This window comes from Chionomys nivalis, chromosome 4, assembly GCF_950005125.1.
Source record: "Chionomys nivalis chromosome 4, mChiNiv1.1, whole genome shotgun sequence".
Taxonomy (NCBI): domain Eukaryota; kingdom Metazoa; phylum Chordata; class Mammalia; order Rodentia; family Cricetidae; genus Chionomys; species Chionomys nivalis.
This window is the reverse complement of record NC_080089.1, coordinates 84,551,050-84,563,709: the sequence shown is the minus strand read 5'-3', so window position 1 is coordinate 84,563,709 and position 12,660 is coordinate 84,551,050. Positions and strand designations below refer to the sequence as shown.

Sequence of the window (12,660 nt, the reverse complement as noted above, 5' to 3'; positions counted from 1 at the left end):
GGACCAGGAACTTCAGATGGTTGTGAGCCACGATGTGGTGCTGGGAATTGAACCTGGGTCCTCTGCAAGACCACTGAGCCATCTCTCCGGGCTTTCTCTCTGTCTCTCTTTTAACTTAAAAATATTATTTGTATGTGCCTTATGAATGAAGGAATGTGGAGGTCAGAGTTAAGCATTGTGGAGTTGGTTCTCTCATTTAACCTTTGCTCAGTTTCCAGGGGTCAAAGTCAGGTTGCCTAACTTGCATGGAAGTACCCTCACCCACGGAACCATGGCTTTGTGTGTGACTTTTTTTCTCAGTGGTATTAGGCTTTCTGCAAACTCTCCATTATACTACTTTAAAATATAACAATGAAAACGTTGGTAATTAAAATGGTGTTTAAAGATACAGTTTAAAATGTCTAGAGAGCAACAGCATGCTGTGTTTTCATGGGTAATGAATCATCACTTTAATATGATTAATTAGAGATTTAATTTAAGCTGTGCACTTAAGGGGAGGCAGATAGTGGTTTTGTGTGTTTGTTTGTTTTACTCATTGCTTATTAGCAGTTTCTTTTTCTGAGGAAGGAGAAAAGGAAGCATGCACAGTAACGATATCAGTGAAGATATTATCCCTCCCCACCTCCTTCCCTGAGCAGGAAAACGACCTCTTTATGTAACATCTCAAAAAAAGCTGACGCTGTCAAAGAGACGTTTCCTTGATGATGTATGAGTACTACATTTATCTGTGGGTACAAGGACAAATGTTTAGAATGTATTTAGGGATTGTGCTAGTTTAGATTGATAATGCATGGTGGTTGTAAATTTTCCTCCAATAACCATGCCTTCACTAGCCCTGGGTAGTTGGCTAGGTTTCCAGTACTAGACTTGGTTTCCCTCATGTTTAGTGGGTCCTACATTCAATTAGAGAGCCGTTGGTTCCCGCTGAGGGACTGTGTCTTTAGGGTTATCATGCCAGGCTGGTTGTGGTTCATAGGTGTCAGAGCTGGGTAAGACTGTTGGGTGTATTCCTCCTTTGGAAACTTGCATGTCACAGAAGACAATTTTTGTATAATATATTACTGGCTTTCAATATTTGAGTAGAACCTTTCCCCAAATGGTTCTGAGGGCTGAGCATAAGCAAGGGCCATAGGTACTCTTCAAGAAGCTGGAGTGAGCAATGTAAAACTGAACAAGGGGCTGGAACATGCTCTTCAGTGGGCAACCCAAGCCTGACACCCTGGGTTTAACCTTCTGAACAGACAAGGAGGTAGGAGAGAATGAGAATGCATATATTGTTCTCTGACCTTCACACACATGTGTCTGTGCACATGCATGTACACACAAAAACATGTAAAACTTTTTAAACATAAATTTAAAGCTTCTTCTAAAGAACTGAGCTGAATTAATGACTACATAGTATTCATACAGTGGACCTGTTCCACAGTGTAAATTCAAGCCAGTCAACTGACTGCTATATAGATAAACCAAGATCAAAAAAAAAAAAAGACCCATAGTTGATGTAGTTAGTATATTACATGCAGTGTCTTGCACTGGTCCAAAAATTATTAGATCTTCAAAGCATAAAAGAATGACTTGTACTCAAGAAAAATAAGAATTGACAAGCAGATCCTGAATAAGTGCATAGATTAGGAAGCTAATCTGTGGAAATAGCTATAATGATACATAAAGAATTAAATGAAAAAAATCTTTGAATAATTTCAAATATTATATTTCACAGAAGGAACAAATGGGTAAATTTAGAATTGAAAATTATAATCTCTGCAAAGAAAAAACACTAGATGATCCAAACTACAGACTTAAGAAGATAGATTTTTAAAAAGTATTGAATTTTTAGATTGATAAAAATAGCCAATCCAAAGAACACAGAGGGGAAATAACTAAAACAAATCAAGAGATGCTCAGACTTATGGGACAGCATCAAGTGTTTCTACACATATGTAAATGGAATCTCAGAGTGGAGAAGAAAAAGAAATCATAAAACAAATTTGAAAAAGCTAACTGAAATCTGGGAGAAATTTGGTGGATGTCAATAATTCTTCTGAGAAGTTAAGTAAGCTCCAGGTTGTATAGAGCTGCTGAAAAGCGTCAAGGTGGGAGGGATCAAAGAGCAGAAGAAAACCAAACACACACAGGGACTTCATAGCACAGCTAAGGAGAGTGTCTCTGAAATGGTGACCTCCAAGTTACATCAAAGTAGCCACACAAAGTGCTGCCAAGATAACCCATCACCCGACAGTACTGCAACCAGCAGAGATCTTGCTTAAAAATTAAAGAGAGAGTACAACTGTTTCTTGGTAAATACATAAAAATAAGGTGTTATAAACAGACCTACTCTACAGAAAATACCAATAGGAGTTCTTCAGACTAAAGTGCAAGATGCCAGGACAGTGTCTGGAAACACACAGACAGGAATACAGTGTGGGAAATGAGTGGTATATGGGGGAATTACCACAGGAGCGAAGTCAGGACAGAATTCCAGGCGTCAGCCCCTACAAGGTGTCAGTTCTCATACAGACAGGAATGAAGACTACACAGAGCAGAGAGCATTGTCTCCCTATAAAGCCGAGCTCCTGAAGGCTGCACCCTCCCAGCAAGGTGGGCAGGAGAGCTGGAATGACAAGCAGGCGCCAGTCCTTGCCACTGGGGGACCTTCAGCTATTTAACTGAGCATAGTCTACCTAGGACTAGGCACGCCACTAGATACTGTCGAATCAGATGTCTTTCACCTGTGGAAGGAAACCTTTCATTCTCAAATTCTTACATGTAAATTTTCAAATACAATGTTATTGTACAACCAAAGCTAACTAGGCACACGTGTTAACTAGACAACCCGTGCCCCGCTGCTGCCCATCATGGTTTTCCAGAGTTGTGAGCAAAATACCTGCAAAGAACTTAAAGGGACAGAATTTATTTTGCCTCTGGTTTTAGACCACTTGAATCTGGACCTGTAGAGAGATAGCATCATCATAGTGGGTTTGCGTGGTAGAGGCTGCTCAGCTCATACCCAATAGTGGGGCTTGGGGCTGTGATAGAACCCAGACACACCACCCCCTAGGACCATCCTGTGAACCTACTTCCTCTAGCTAGGGCCCACCTCCTAGGCTCCTCATAATTTCTCAAAATAGTTGGGCCTCTGGCCTTCAACAGTGAGCCCGTGGGGACATTTCTTACTCATCACAACTTTGCCAGGATCTAACTGTAGACACAGACTTCTTATTGGAATTGTACTGACATATATAAGCTGTAAAACATGCTTGGTATATCTAACAGTGTAAAAGACAGATCTGAAGATGGCTGCACACAAGATGAATGAAACGGTATGTGTGTTTGGAAATGCTCCCTGATAGAATCTCTGTGACTGGACTGCTTCATGATTGAAGCCAGCAGTTTGGAAAGCTGTTGATAGCAGACCTGATACAAGTTAAATCAAGAATTAATAAACAGAGGAAAGACGAGAAGAATCTTTAACCCTGCACACTGAAGCAGAAAGTAGTGTGTGGAGTATAGACAGAGATGTAGACTGAGGCAATCTGCTGTGTGTTTAATTATACATCTTTGTGGAAAGAGGGAAAAGATGCAGCACAGGCTGTGTTCGAACAAAGAGTCGCTGAGAATTCTATGAACTGATGCAGAGCTATCTACAGATTCAAGAGGCACAGTGAATTCCCATTTGGTGAGGTCCAAGTAAGATAAATAATAAAAGAAATCTGTATCTTGGTGCATCAAAGTAATGGCTGCAGAATGAAAAGCAAAGAAAAAAAATCTTAAAAGCAACCAAGGGAAAAAAATGACAGCTCACCTTCAAAGCAGCAGCAGTAATGGAAATTTGAAGAGAGCGGATGGCATTGTCAATGTGCACAAAGAAATAACTGTTAACCCCAGGACTTTGTAGCAACTGAAGTCTCCTCAACAAAGAAACAAACAGGCCAGGGTAATGCACCGCTAGCTGTTTCCTATGAAGAGAAATTCCACCTGTACCCGGATAGAAGAAAGTGACCCCGGAAAGCTCAGAGAAGATTGATAGAGCGGGTGGTTGGATGTGGACAACGGCCAATGAATCCCCACTGCATGAAACCAGCACAGGCGCTCGGAGTTAATAATTACCACCAGCTGGGACATAAAGAGTCACTGTGTGACATTAAATGATTCACTTCTATATGTGATAGTAAGACTTCAGTATAGTAAGGTGGAATTGACAGAAATGAAAGGAAACATATTTTCATGCTTTTAGATACATAATGTATAATTACCATGATATGCTTTTTATTGATTTTGTATTTTTTACCTTTTTCTGTGTCTTACATCAAGCAATTGATTTTTTTTAAAAAAATGTTTTGATCTTATTATAAATGGACAATGTTGCTTTTAAGAAGATACTATTTTAAATTATTTCTGGTTTTTATTTTTAAAATTTAAAATATGCAAGAAATTCTATTGCCTAAACAACAGTTTTCTTCAGCTTTTACATGTTTTAGTTTGTTTTCAATATTTTTATATTAGTATCATCGTCTTTGTAGTCTGGTGCATATTTTGCAAGTTTTCTTGGTGATGTTCAACTATACATACAGTTTTGAGGCTGTGAGGATGCACCATACTGCACCTGCCCTCGAAAAGTATTTTGTTTGATGGTATAAAAAAACACTTCATTTTGTTCTGTGTTTCCTTTGTTACTAATGAGATGAAACTTTTACCTGGATTTTTAAGCCATCCTAGATGGTTACATTTATATTATTTTTTTTAATCAGATGTCTAGTCTGCTGTTTAATTATTTTCATAGTTAACAAGATAAGCAGAAAATCAGATTTGGTGAGGCCTATGTGTGAATGCAGTCAGTGAGATTCCACGTAGATAATGATGTCATGGTTACAGCTCTGTACTTTGGGGCACCTAACTAACGAGCCTTCCTCAGCAACTCTGATTTGTAGCTACTCCATAGAACTGAGGAAGCAAAGGTCTTCATTTGGGGGTAGGACTGTGAGATCCCAACTTCCATGTGTAACGCCTTCTTGTTGGTGTAGATGCTGAGCAGATCCCACATGACCTGAAGCCTTGGTGTTATCTTATTACCAAAGAGGGAGTGCCTTTCCCTTGAAACTGAGTATTTTTGGAAATTGTTACTGAGATCCAATTTTATGAGGAGTCAAACAAAATAGTTTGGAAGGTCATAATTCAGGGCCAGCATGTCTGTGATATCAGTGTATTGGGAAGATTTTTTAATTTTCTTCTTCTTTGTTTCCAGAAACAACTAAATTTTACATGACCGAGATAACTATCCAGCCATCTGAGGGAAGTTTTCCTAACATACCAAGGTACAAATAATGAATCAAGTTATTGTATAATTTGAAATATGGAAAAAGACAGGTACAATGATTGAGAATGCATCTCTTCATAGCTCTATTTGAAAAGGGATTTTTTTTTTTGTTTAAAGTCCCTGTGAGTGGCTGGCTATTAGATGAAGCAAATCACACATATACACAATTTGAAGACCTATTTCTTGCTTAGGTAGTGCTATAGACAAATGTGTTTCTGTTAATCTAATTGGGGCAGGTTTTTTTCTGATCTTATATTTCATCATAGGCTTTTAAATATTAGTCCTGGCTTTAATACTGATTTGTTTAAAACTGGAAACAGAGAGCAGTTTTATGGGCACCTACTTTTTAAGATGGTTACTTAGCCTTTAAAGTATCAGTATTTTCTTTTACTCCTTTTGTTCACAAGCGCAGGTGACCTGTAGTATATTGTGCTGGTTAGTTTTGGCACACCCTAGAGACACATGGGAAAAGGGGACATCAATTGAGGAACTGCCTCCATCAGATTAACCTGTGGGCATGTCTGTGGTACATTTTCCTGACTGATGATTGCTGTGGCACTGCCCAGTGCCACCCTTGGGCAAAAGGTCATAGATTGTAGAAGGAGACAGACTGAGCAGACCATGGGAAACTGTTGAAGGGATCTATGGGCTGCGTTCCTGCCACCCCAGCTCCCGGTCACCTGACTAGCTTATGCCCCAAAATAACAACACACAAACTGTATTCATATAAACACTGCTTGGCCCATTTCTATTAATGTGTGTAGCACCACGAGGTACGCTTACCAGGAAGATTCTAGCCTATGTCCATCCTGGGTCGGAGCTTCATCGTGTCTGCCCTGGAGAGGGGAGCGGCCTGGCATCTGACCTCACTTCCTCTTCCTCCCAGCATTCTGTTCTGTTTACTCCACCCACCTAAAGGCTGGCCTATCAAATGGGCCAAGGCAGTTTCTTTATTAGCCAATGACCTTCCTCCATCAGGAAACAAGCCAGTAAGCAGCGTTTATCCATGGCCTCTGCTTCAGTTCCTGACTCGAGTTTCTGCCGTGCTTTCCTTTGATGGTGGTAATGGTTAGATTTATGTCATCTTAACACAGCTATAATCATCAGAGAGGAGGGTGCTTTGATTGAGAAAATGCCTCTATAATACTGGACTGTAGACAATCATGTAGGGCATTTTCTTAATTAGTGATTGATGGAGGAGGACCTCGCCTATTGTGTGTGTTACCATCCCTGAACTGGTGGTCCTGGATTCTATAAGAAATCAGGTTGACTTAGGCCATATGTTACAGTTGCATAGCTTGGTCTTCTTGTGGAACTCCTAACAGTAGAGGTGGGACTGTCTTTGACTCTGTTACCTGCTTTGGAACCCTTTCTTCTTACTGGGTTGCCTCGTCCAGCCTTAAGAGGAGAGGAGATGCCTAGTCTTTTTGCAACTTGATAAACCAAGGCTGGGGAATATACATGGGAGACCAGCCCTTTTCTGAAGAGAAAGGGAGACGAGTTGGTAGAGGAGAGGGGGTTATAAGGGTGAGCTTGGGGGAAAGGACTGGGAGGAAGGAGTGGAGGGAGGGAAAAATGTGATTGAGAATAATTAAGTAATTAATTTTTAAAAAAGAAAGAAAAAGAAATCAGGCTGAGCAAGCCACAGAAAGCAAGCCAGTAAGTAGACAGCACCCCTCCATGGCTTTTACATCAGTCCCTGCCTCCAGGTTCCTACCCCGTTTGAGTTCCTGTCCTGACTTTGATGATAAACAGTGATATGGAAGTGGTCACCAAATAACCCTTTTTCTCCACGTTGCTTTGGTCATAGCGTTTTATCAGAACAATGGGAACTCTAAGTAGGACAATGACGGACTGTAAAGTGAACTAAAGAAACCCCTTTTCTCACTCCAGTTGGTTTTTGGCCATGGTGTTTATCACAGCAACAGAAAACAAATTAACATGTGTTAATTGTTGATGCTCCAAAGTTATGGCATCCTGACTGTGAACTTGAGTTTTATCCTCATATGCGTCCTTTGATTCTGTACTCTGGAACTGTCTCTTAAGGCAGTGTAAATGGAAAAGACTTCACTGATACTGCCTTTGGGAGGAAATTCCTCGCCTTCTTGGCTATTTCCTGTCTGATGTGTTCTAGCCTGTGAAGCTGAGTTGTTGCTGCTTTTCAATGCAGCACATAGGGTGCGTATGAGTGACTTGTCTCGTTGCTCTGACAAAATATCCAACAAAAGCGCCTTAGGAAGAGGTTCCTTTGGCCCACAGTTCAAGAGCACAATGATTAATGGTCGAGAGGTAATGGTGGCAGGACCTTGAGGCAGTTGGTGACACTGTTCGGGAAGCAGAGAGTGACAAATTCTGGTGCTCAGCTTTCTTTCGTCTTCTTATTTAGTCCTTGGAGCATGGAACAGTGCCATCCAAAGTAAAGATTGGTCGTTCTGTTTTAATTATTTTAGTAATTATTCTATAATCCCTTGTAGACATGGCCAGAAGTTTGTCTCCTAGGTGATGTTGCATCTTGTCAAGTTGTTGGTCAATATGAATTTGTCACAGGGAAATAATTATGCTTTGGATGGAAAATATATTGATATTGATAGCAAGATCAATTTTAAGGAGAATGGAACAAATACAAATACATTCTAATTTTCCAAACTGCACGTTAGTAAAAACTCTAAAGAAATGGATGGTGGTCAGGAAAGCCTGGCACAAGCTTTTAGGTGCCTATGAATCCTGACTTCCCTTGTTAGTAAGAATTATGAGAGGTACATGGTGACAATTACTTTCTGTTCCAACAGGTCTCAGTTTGTTCAGAGTGTTCTTGCCCAGTGCCTGGTGGAACTCTCCTCTGCTAGAAGCACTTTTAGATTCACGATTCAAGGTCAGGATGGCAAAGCATACATCTTGGTAAGGAAATTTTTCATCCACTTTTTTATGGCCTTGTAATCCAGGGCCTCAGAAATGTTTTAGTTTTCATCATTCTGTTTTCTTGCCTCTCAAGTCTAGATACTAGAATTTGACCATAAATTGAACCTTTAATATCAGTTAGTCTGTAAGACAAGCTTATTTCATTTAATAACACATGACTGGGTACCTCTGTATCCTGGGCTCTGAGGATGCAGATAGAAGAAAAACTCAATTTTTGTTCTTTAAAAACTCATACCTAAAATGATGCTTTTTGCTCTTGGTAATGGCCCTTCTGGACAGTGTCACATGGCTCTGCATCATTCTCCTCTTTTTGTATTTGTTACTTTTAGCATTCAAATGTGATACTCCTGTTTCTGACTGCCTCTGATGGCTTGGTATTTGAGAAATAGCAAGTTTGGAGAAGAAGCTGGCATTGATGGATCTATAACCTCTGTGTGCTGCAGAGGCCAGTATCATCCCACCTTGGTTTAGAATGATGCTCTGCACAAGTAAATTTTGTTCATTTGTTTGGAAGCCTGAACAGCCTAGACCATACTCTTCTCTGTGTCTGGTTTCTTCAACTAGTTAACCCATACAGGGCGCTTCTTATTTGAAAAGCACTTCTCTGGGTGTTCAAGGTCTTTAGGAAACTCACAGAGTAATATGTGATAGCACTGTCATTGTTTGAAATCAGTATTAGTTTTCTTGGTGTGTGCATGCAAGTGTGAGTATACACATGTTTGGAGGTCAGGGGTCCATGTATAGTGTCATTTTTTTTTTTTAGATGGTCTCTCACCAAACCTGAAGCTCATCCAGTGAGCCTCAGGGATCCACCTGTCTCTGCCCACTAGTACAGAGATTACAGCCACATGCCGCCAGTCCCAGGTTTTCACATAGGCTCTAGAGATTGAACTTGGGTCCTCCTTCTTGCATGTCAAGCACTTTATTGCTTGAACCATGTTCCTAGCCCTAGTTTTTGTGTATTAAAGGAATTTCTTGTAACATGAGGGCCTGCTTGTTAGGGTTGCTGTCCTACCCAGTTCCCACAACTGGTAAATCCCAAAGAAAATCACACAGAGGTCTACATAAGTTATAAACTGACTGACCCATTAGCTCAGGCTTCTTTTTAAATCTTATAACTTATATTAATCCTTTATTCTTATCTATGTTAACCACATGGCTCTGTACCTTTTTTGGCAGGGCAGGTCACATCTTCCTTCTTCAGTGTCTGAACAGGACTGGGGAGGAATGGGCTTCCTGCTTCCCAGAATTCTCCTGTTCTCATTGACCCACCTCTACTTCCTATCTGGTTGTTCCCCCTATACTTCCTGCCTGGCTACTGGCCAATCAGAGTTTATTTAAAATATAATCGACAGAATACAGAATTGTCCCACACCAGTTTCTAGTTGAAAATCGTTCATTAATTTTCTTAACATTGAAATTTTGCTTTTCTGACTTTCTGTGATACGCTTTCAAAATATACTCAGACACTAGGAAGAACCTAAAGTGCTGCTTCCCCTGTCCTATCTGCTTCTCAAGCCTAGTTATGCCATATTTTCCAGAGGCAATCATGATGGTTTGATATGTATAATATCAAATATGTGTAATAATATGTGTAATAACGTGTATTTTCTACCCATATACAACTATTCCCAAGAATTTTTATGGGCACTTGAGTTTTTAATGAAAAGCAAAGCCGGGTTACATTATTAGCTTTTCAGTTTCATATAACAGAGAGGATTGTTTCTTAGAATTGTAGGTTGAATTCTAATCTCTAATAACTAGAATTCTACTGTATGGCTACTAAAGAAAATAATCATTGCACATGTGTTTGATATTTCTTTAGGAGTGGACTTTCTAACTTGATTCAGCATTAGAAAATGTGTATTTTAAGATCAGATAACTATCACCATACATAAAAGTTGTATTAATTTATCTCTTCTAGTGGACATTCTTGTGCCCCACACATCCTATTGACCAGGCTGGTGCACCCATTCATAGCTGCCAACTATGGAATGCCAATGGCTCACAGTTGCCCCTTCAGTAGAGATTTGCCCTTGTATGACATGCTTTGCCTTGCCCAGGAAGTTCTACTGCTCTTAGTGCTTTGCTCTGTCTCTTAAGTGTAGTGCAAACACATAAATTTACCTACCGTCCTGCTAGTTACTAGACATTCTTATTGTTCTTCTCATGCCTGCATTCTCTTGCTATTCTTTGCCTGTAGTCTCTTACATTGTTGGACCCCTCACTGATGTCTGGGATTAATTATAGCATTGTCATTTATATAGTTAATGGTTTTTCCTAATCAAGTTTTTTTTGTTGTTGTTTTAGTTTGGTTTTTTGAGACAGGGTTTTTCTGCATAGCCCTAGATGTTGTGGGACTCACTCTATAGACCAGGCTGGCCATGAACTCACAGAGATCCGCCTGCCTCTGCCTCCTGAGTGCTGGGATTAAAGGCGTGCGCCACCACTGCCTGGCTCCTAATCAGTTTTTTAAAAGCTTATGGCTGCTCTCCCAAATGCTCTACTGTTTATATAAAAACAAACAACAAACAAACAAAATGTAGCAACAATAAAATAACGTCTAACCTACTGTATATGTAATTATGTTTTTCTGTTACTTTTTGTGGGTTTCTGTAATGGCAATATACAATATAGATAAAGTAGCAATATTTTCCTCTGTGGACTTCTCTTCCCACACTTTAGCTCTGGATTTTAAACTCAGACAGTTTGGTGATTGAACCTCTGAGAAGTTCCAGGTGTGTCAGGAAGTTCCCACTGTTGGAAAATACATCAGAAGCTGACTCTCGCTCTGCCTGGAACGCCATCAAAGTCCTCTACCAGCCCTGCATCCGAAGCAGAAATGAAGAGTAAGTTGTGCTTTTGTTTTGTTCCTGTTCCACATTGCATTTTAGCTGTGATCACCATGTTGGCACTAAGAAACCAATAAGTTAAATGCTCCTTGTTTCTGCTGGGAGTCTCACGGCTAAATAGTACACTTTGCAAGTAGACAGAGTTATTACAGATAATTCCTACCAATGTGCAGAGACCTTTCTTTTCCTGAACGTAGTTAGCCCTTTTATTATAATCTCAGTTGTCTGTACAGATGACTACTATGCTAAGGCAGGCTTCCTTAGCTCAGCATTGCCTAAAGCTGTTTGTGGGCTTTCAGGGTACAGCGGTGAGTGAGCAGTCCCCACCTCTGGGTTTGCTTTGTAGCATGTGGAAGCAGACAAGAAATAAAACAACAAAAACATTAAAGGATTTCTATGACTTCTGTGTGCCCTGTGCACTTCTGAGCCCACCTGAGCATCCAGCTCACTTAAGGCGAAAATGGCTTTGTGAAATAGGTGCTACCTTGACCCCAGATTTAAAGATCAGAATTCTAGGATGTAGCGGATGAAAGTAGAGAAGTGGAAGCGGATGAGGTAAGTGGTACTTAGGAGGTTGCAGCTCTGTACTGAGAAGCAGGAGGTTCTTCTAAACGTGGTGGCAAATGGAAACTCGGAGGGAGTGAGGAAGCGACACGGTAGGTCCTGTCTGGTGAACAACAGTCCAAAAAGAGGAGACATCAAATATTTTAGTTGGGCAGTTGGAAGTTTATACTTATTCTCTGCTCTCAGATGAGGCTGATGAAATGTGTGATTAGAACAGAAAGATCCCAGTGTTTTTTCTGGGTAGTAAATAAGATTTTTTAAAATTAGTTCTAGAAACAGGTCCAGTGCCATTATCAATGGCTTCTCAGTCTGCCCCCATTGGCAGCCACATTCAGAGAGCCCGGTTTGATCACATGCTCGTTTAGTTCTGGTCCAGCTGGATTTGGTGAACTCCCATTAGATCAGCCCCACTGTCACAGTGGGTGGACCAACCCCTCATGGTCCTGACTTCATTGCTCATCTTCTCCCTCCTTCTGCTCTTCATCTGGACCTTGGGAGCTCAGTCCAGTGCTCTGATGAGGGTCTCTATCTCTATCTCCATCCGTCGCCGGACAAAGATTCTATGGTGATATTTGAGAAAATCATCATTGTGATAGTGGGACAAGGCCACTGGGACCTGTTTCTACTGCATGTACTGGCTTTTTGGGATCCTAGTCTATTTGGATGCTCACCTTCCTAAGTCTGGATGGAGGGCTGAGGGCCTTGGACTTCCCACAGGGCAGGGTACCCTGCCCTCTCTTAAGGAGGGAGGGGGAGAGAGGAGGGTGAGTAGGGGAGTGAGAGAGGAATGGGAGGAGGGGAGGAAGTGTAAATTTTTGAATGGAAAAATAAAAAAATTTTTCTATAAAAAAACTAAAAAATAAAATTAGTTCTATTTTTTAAAAAAGGTAGAAATAAACTGAAAATTGAGTGTGTGTAAACCATGAAAGTCATGTTCCTCTCCGTGAGTAAAGTGGGTTATGTAATCCGTTCTCATCTGTATTCATTTTGCGTGGACATGATTTGAGTGAT

The 12,660-nt window shown here is 40.6% G+C and overlaps 1 protein-coding gene across 1 annotated transcript in view; it reads left to right on the top strand.

Moving 5' to 3' along the window:
* Ube3d (ubiquitin protein ligase E3D) overlaps positions 1-12,660 on the top strand; it is a 138,418-nt gene that overhangs the window by 28,806 nt on the left and 96,952 nt on the right. Inside the window, exons 6-8 of the mRNA XM_057767748.1 lie at positions 5,243-5,312; positions 8,104-8,212; positions 10,919-11,082. Coding sequence (XP_057623731.1) covers positions 5,243-5,312; positions 8,104-8,212; positions 10,919-11,082 — 343 coding nt within the window. The remainder of the gene's footprint in view (positions 1-5,242; positions 5,313-8,103; positions 8,213-10,918; positions 11,083-12,660) is intronic.